This window comes from Oryzias latipes, chromosome 21 (assembly GCF_002234675.1).
Source record: "Oryzias latipes chromosome 21, ASM223467v1".
In the NCBI taxonomy this organism is placed as follows: Eukaryota; Metazoa; Chordata; class Actinopteri; order Beloniformes; family Adrianichthyidae; genus Oryzias; species Oryzias latipes.
The window spans coordinates 7,885,817-7,892,882 of record NC_019879.2 but is presented as its reverse complement, the minus strand read 5'-3'; the positions used below and the strand labels follow the sequence as shown (position 1 = coordinate 7,892,882).

Sequence of the window (7,066 nt, the reverse complement as noted above, 5' to 3'; positions counted from 1 at the left end):
CTGAGCTTTGGGGTGGGACTGTTGGTGCAGAGAAACTCCGCCCCCTTTTCCCCTCTATTTTGCTTAAAGCTCAGAGTAAGGGGTTTGTGGACCGCCCAGCATATTTTCTACGTCACAATCTTTCTTAAACAGACTTGTTTTTGTCTGCTCCTAATTCACAACTCCTTGAAAAAAGAAAGACTCAGAAATGCAATTATCGGATGAATTTTCTTTATACATGTCCTCCATCATCACAAAAATGCAACAATAACATGTTAAAAAAAACACCAAAAACAATTTTCCTTGGAGTGGGTCTGTAACAAAAACTTTTTACAAATGTGCTCCAAACAATGAAAAACTAAAAAAAAACTCTTTATAAACGATTATTCTTTAACAACCTGTAAACTCCAAAAGATGTGAAGTTGAACTAAACAGTTGGATGGACATTTCAGATGCGCCCGAAGGCTGGGATGAGAATCTGTACCAGATATAAAGAGTGTGTGTGTTTACCTGTGCGGTTTAGCAACAACAGCAGACTGAGGGAAAAAAAAAGTTTGGATGCCTTTACACCTTTTCCTTCAGAGGTTTACATCACTTGTGCGGTTTATAAATAAGAGGTGGTTCAGTTTCAAATTTTAGACACACATTCACCCACATTCATTTACAAGCTCCGATTCTATTTCCACGCGCGTGCTAAATGTTGTTATGTTGACAAATGTTTAAGTAGAAAATCGTAGAATGTCACAGGAGATGGCGACATGTCATTCTAGTGATCTGTGACTGTTTCAAAAAAACCACAGCAGAGTTTCACTACATGATCTACATTCAGACCACTTTAAACTGTGAGCAGAGGTCACATGTCTTTACTTTCTTTACCACATTGGAGTGGAGCAATGCCACAAGAAAAAACACCATAGCAACAGAAACATTAGAAACAAAAGGTCAACCTTATTTGTATACAAAAATAAAATGTTATTTGTATTTGTTAGTCTGATGCTTGTTTGGTTGTTATCTAAGACTTTTGTTAAAAGGTAGACAGAGTTTAATCCTGAGTTCAAACTGAATTTATTAGAGGTTCAAGCCGGGACAAGTTGTCGCAGGTAATGTCTGCTAAGATCAGCGATTTGAAAAGGCTAGAGCATCTGATGTGCTGTGAGTCTGTGTCCTCCTTAAATTAAAGATGGACCATTTCTGCACAGACTGCTCACTGAGGAGGCGTTACGACCAGCCACACTACTATATTCTCTATCCAATGCGGTCCATTTATGAATGAATTACTTAATACCAGAATTTTTTTTCTTTGCTTTTAGTTACCACTAATCAAAGAAACCAACTGTATTTCCAAATAATATTTACAGCTACGTACTCATGTTTCTGGGACTAACTGGTTGGCACATTAAAGGGGAACGTTTGGTTTTAATACAACAACACACAAAATTAAATCAATTGATTTTTTTTTAATTTAATTTGTAAAAAAAAAAGTTCCTAAGGTAAATAGTAAATAAATAGCAATAAAATCATTCCATAAGTAATACAATTGTTGCTTTTGCTCTCTCAGACATGACAGAAAAACAATAACATATGGATGTTTTTGTGGGATTCTGTGGAGTTGCAGCGTCTATAATGTACACATAAAAATTCCAGGTCTCAACGCATGTATTCAAGTGCTATTTACAGCTCCAACCACAGGTGTGGCTGTACAGCATATCTTGAGGCTCATAAAAATAAACCAAAAAAAATAAACAATGATTTTTCTATGTGAAGTATGGAACTGCTGCCATTGACAAACTAAATGCTGCCAAGGGGTTGCCAAAAAGCAGCTACCCGCTTTGCCCTCAGGGTGACCGCTCACAGATATCTGACTGTACCAGTCCTGGAGTCTAAAACTGCTGGTTTAATGTCAATTTCAAAAAAATAAATATAAAAAGGAAGTCATGATAAAAAATAAAACAGTATCCTTTTTTATGTCGTCTTTAAGAATAATCCGCAAAAACTATCTTTTGAAAACATCAAGAGTCATCTAGGTGGCACAAACAAGAGAATTTATAGCTACCTCTAAATAAGTTACTAATAATAATAATAATGGGCAACAACCATCAAACGTAGAAAAAGCTGAAACCTGTTGATCATTGGTTTGGGGGGACTTTGCCAAAAAGCACTTTTTACTTTCTGAAATATAGTCTGTCCCGATTTTAAGTTGTACAAAGTAAAATCTATATAAAAAAAATAAATACAAATTTTTACAAATACCGTCTATGAAGCATTTATTTTTTTTGCGTAAAAAATCCAAAATGAAAAAAAAAACTGAATATTTGCTGACTTTTTGACTTGTTATGGTTAATTCATATTACAGGAAGTGTGATTCGGGGCTCAGTTTTCCTTAGAGATAACACCTGTGGACTTAAATGAAACTCCAGGAAAACACCTAAGACTCAGTCTTTGTTCATATGTCTATGTCCGCTGTGTGATCTAAGGCTGGATAAAAAGGCAGGTCAGACCTGAGTTGGTTGACATGAAAAAGTGTGTTAAAGGCATGTGGTTTGAAGGTTCAAATCCCAGACTTTCATTGCTTTTGGAAGAAATGGATTGTTCTGACATCTGACACCTGTACACTGCACAAAACATGAAATCAAATATACAGTACATAAATGAAAACAAGGCAATGTTAGCATTAAAAACTCTGGTGAAGATATCAAAGTCCACTTGGGTTGTCTTGGTTCTTAGCTTGGCTCTGCTCAGTATAATCTCCTCTCTGATGCTCTTTCACTTGTTTCAGCCACCTTTGAGCTGTGCAGTTGGATCTTATTGCCATCTACAAAGTCCTTGGAGGAGCCCTCGGGTGACATTCTCACTGCACTGGAGAAGGAGATGCTGACATGCATCTTCAGTATCTTCAATAGTTTCCTTTTGTACCCTTTACATGCAAAGAAGTAGATAAAGGGATCCAGGCAGGAGTTCAGGTTCATCAGGCACACAGTGATGTGCAGCGACACCTGGAAGGCTGTGAGGTCTGCGCAGTCAGGAGTAGAAAGCAGCTTACGTATCATGTACTGGAGGAGGTCGATGTGGTAGGGGCTGAAGCACACCACAAACACCAGAGACACGCAGAAGATCACACCGATGGCTTTGCGACTGCGGCCGGACTTCTCCGTCAGATGGTTGGTTTTGGCTGTGAAGCGCAGCTTGGAGCACAAGACGGAATAACAGACAAGGATGGTTATCACAGGGATGACATAACCCAAAAAGACTGCGCCGATGAGCATGGTGGCAATATTATCCAGCTGGTCTAAGCGTGGATATTCCATGCAGGTGATGTAGCCGTCCCTTTCATTGTTGCTCATTTCCATACTCAGCAGCGGTAAGGTCTGTGCCAGGACCAACAGCCACACACCAACACAAATGTAGCGCACATTACTGACTTTCCTGAGACGGCCGAAGCGCAGCGGCAAGACGACGGCAATGAAACGATCCACACTGAGGCAGGTCATGAAATTGACCCCGGCGTAGGTGTTCATGTAGAAGATGATGCCCGAGATCTTGCACATGGCTTCCCCTAGAGTCCAATGGAAGCCCTGAGCATAGTAGACTATCCTGACAGGCAGTGAGAGGGTGAAGAGGATGTCGGAGATGACTAGATTGAGAGAGTACAAGGTGGTGGAGTTGATCTTCTTCACGTTGAGGCGGATGACGTGGAGGGCGAGGCCATTTCCCAGAAGCCCCACAAAGAATATAATGCAGTACAGAAGAGGCATGAGGACCCGAGCATATTGACGATGGCTGTACAGGGTGTCACAAGTGGTGTTTTGGAGGTAATTGTTAAGAGTTGTGAAGTTAGAGGTTCCAAGTGTGGTGACAGAAGCCATCCTGATGTTTTAACACCACCAACTGAAAAACAAGACACAAAATATAAATATATTTTGGTCGAGGTGTAACAATTCACTTTGACAATGATGCAATCCATATAACAATTTGTGTTTGACCATACTATTATATCAGCAAATCCCTTCCAGGGTCGCCACAGTGAATCAGCTTTTACTGATTTTCACAGGTGATTTGTCAAAGAATTTTACATCAGACACAATCCTGTATTTTATCCAGGCCGGGGACAGACACCAGGGGACTGGGACAATTTTCAAATAGTATAGGTTGATTTGATTAACTTGCCTCAGAAAGATTGATCTATTTTTTTGGTCAATCTTAAGGTCTAACATGTCAACATTGTGTGCTGTGACTTCAACCGCTTTGTGCCGCAGGTACCAAATTCTGAGTTATACATCAAGCCCCGCATGCTGAACTGAAACTTTAGTCCAAATCCACGCTCGCCGCAGGAACACATGCAGCCTCACGCACTCACCAGCTTGCTTTCACAAAGGAAGCATCAGTTATGTCAGCTTTTCATGACACCATGAAATGAAACCGTTTCCATGTGTGATAATATCAAAGGTATTGAAATGGAGACACCATTTTTCAGTTGAAAGACCCCCATTCAAATGGAGTTATTAACTCACAAAATGTGCCATGATTTTGTGGTGTGTGGTGCCCTCTTGTGGTTTTTTTTCTCCTTAAAAAAGGTCACAAAAAGCCAGCTGCCACCTATTACCTAATTTCTCAAACATGTGGTCGCACATGTCAAAGTGTAACTATTAAAAGAAAACTCAAATATTTCTGTTTGACATATATTGTTACCCAAATAAAATACATTTTATTTTAGGTTTGTAAGGTGCCATTTCATCCCAGCTAGATGTTTGTCATGCATCTTTTTTCTTTTTTTAATAATTTAATCAGTGACTTTTCTGATGTCAGACAGCTTGATTTAATAAGAACCTGAATTGATGAAAGAATTTGGTGAACACTACATTTACAATGTCTCTGAATGCAGCTGCGCCTTTTCAGCATGAACTCCGCTCAAAAACCTGCTGTTGAGAGACGACTTTGTGTTTGAGGAAGTCCACTTCCTCTTGGTGCCCTGGCTTAAAGTCAGGGCCGTTGGAAAGTTGCATTGTTTGAGCCAAATTTACATTCCGCCATGTGATGTGAGCAGGATGAGCACACATTTCCTGAGCTATTAACACATGCCAAGGTGAAGGTGTGGCAGATGCACAGCCTTTCCCCAGAAGAACTTTGTAAATGATTGATCATTGTAAACTTAAAAAAATTGCAAAAAGGGGTTTGTGTTGACCCAGAAATTTCTCTGATTTTTGTTTTGTAAAGTTGGGTTAATAAATGTCTGGTTTTAGACGAGTTAAGCAGCAGCTGCAACTGTGATGCTAATAGAAAAATACCCCAAAGTTGGAGTAAAATGGTACTGGATGCCACGTTTAAGTCTCCTACTTTAGCAAAAATCACCAAAAACAGTTGCAAATGCACTTTTGCACCATTCACATCATTCAAACAGCAGACAAAAACAAGATTTAGTATTAGCTCTATTCTCAGAGAACCCAATTTCTGTACTAAGAGTTAAAAGAAAAACTGAGGAATTATAAAAAGTATAGCTCAAGAGAATAAAAGCACTCACCTCACAGATGTCAGACGGTTAAACGGCAGTCACATCGATCCAGATAACATGAAAACGCTCATGTAAAGTCGGCTGCTGCGCCAGGAGTTATCTCGCCGCCAACACTCGCTGCTGTCTCCAACAGCATGACACTCAAAAATCAAGAGCGAGATCTGCCGCCCGTAACCATGACGACAAAATATCCTGTCATCTCTCCCCTTCCTCTCTCTCACTCTCTTTTTACCCTGTGTGTGTGTGTGTGTGTCACTCCAGTTATGATTTTTGCCACCTTTTTTTTTTCAATTTGACACACACAAACGCACATTAGGAGTTAAATGCTAAGATGCAAAGCTGTCTTGCAATTTCATTTTGAAACATATAAAGTTTGTGTGGGTTAAGCAATATCTGGAAAGAGGGAAATCTAGATTTGATCATCATGCTGTGCTTTGTTACTCTCATGGGAGGATGTGGTGAAAATGGCAAATTTTGCACTGCCAAAAGTTTGTTTTTCATGTTTTTTTTTTTGCATATTTTACTGAGGTTGTGACCCCCCCCCCCCCCCACGCACATGTAGAAACCATGAGAATTTGTTTTTTCATTAAATTCTATGACGGTTTAAGTGATCAGGGGAAGTTCCATATGTTTCCCCTGCGGTGACGACTTTAATCTGCTTTGTTGTTTTTTTTGTTGGCCTTACATATTGCCTTACTCAGGTTCTTTAGTGGTAGCTGCTTTTTTGACTCTTGCACGGCATCACGCTGTCAGATGTGGGCAAGAGCATAAATGATTGAAACCCTCTTCAAATGCTGTGGCTCACTCATTCCGAAAGGTTTTCTAGATTGTCTTCCTTTGAAGGCCAAACAGGCCCCCTAGAAATAAGTCACAAAGTCTTAAAATTTGATAGAACATTTCTTTAAAAAAGCCAAAAATCTGCCGCTGGGGTAAAAAAAAAAAGACCTTACCAAGAATTCTTATTTCAACCCTTTATAATAATTCACATTATATTTGATGCACACATTTCTGAGTCATCTATCTCATTAGCATGATCCAAACTTTCCTGAAAAAACAATTTCATTTAACTTGGCCCATGTTTTCTGGCCTGTAGTTCATCATCATTCCACTAGAGGCAGTAGAAGAACTTTTCCTGGTAAATTCAAATTGGCTGCTTCCGTGAAATCTCATAAACACTTTTGGTGGGAAAGGTTTAGCTAATTTACAAAAGTTTTGGTGAAATAGCTCATCTATTGTTAATAGTTTTTGAAAATGACTACTTTCTGAATTGTTAATAATTATTGATGATCAATTGTTTATAATAGAGTTACAACATGTTAAAAATGTGTGGATCAAATTTGAGACAATGGGTAGATAAGGTGTTTTTTTTTCCTGAACACTCCATCCACCTTCCTCCGCTTATCCGGGACCGGGTCGTAGGGGCAGTAGTCTGACCAAAGATGCCCAGACTTCCCTGGCCTTGGCCACTTTCTCCAGCTCCTCTGGGGGACTCCGAAGTTTTCCAGGCCAGAACACCTCTCAGGTCCGACTCACTGCCCGCTATGCGAACCAAGCTCTTGCTCCGGTCATCCAGAGACCTGA

At 39.8% G+C, this 7,066-nt stretch overlaps 1 protein-coding gene across 1 annotated transcript; it reads right to left on the bottom strand.

Moving 5' to 3' along the window:
- Nucleotides 1-1,278: 1,278 nt before the first annotated feature.
- On the bottom strand, nucleotides 1,279-5,661 carry LOC101168082 (G-protein coupled receptor 183-like). Its single transcript, XM_023951003.1, has 2 exons — nucleotides 5,495-5,661; nucleotides 1,279-3,864 (listed from the first exon to the last, which is right to left on the bottom strand). The coding sequence occupies exon 2, from the start codon at nucleotides 3,840-3,842 to the stop codon at nucleotides 2,715-2,717; it is 1,128 nt and encodes a 375-aa protein (XP_023806771.1). The 5' UTR covers nucleotides 3,843-3,864; nucleotides 5,495-5,661; the 3' UTR covers nucleotides 1,279-2,714.
- Nucleotides 5,662-7,066: the final 1,405 nt, after the last annotated feature.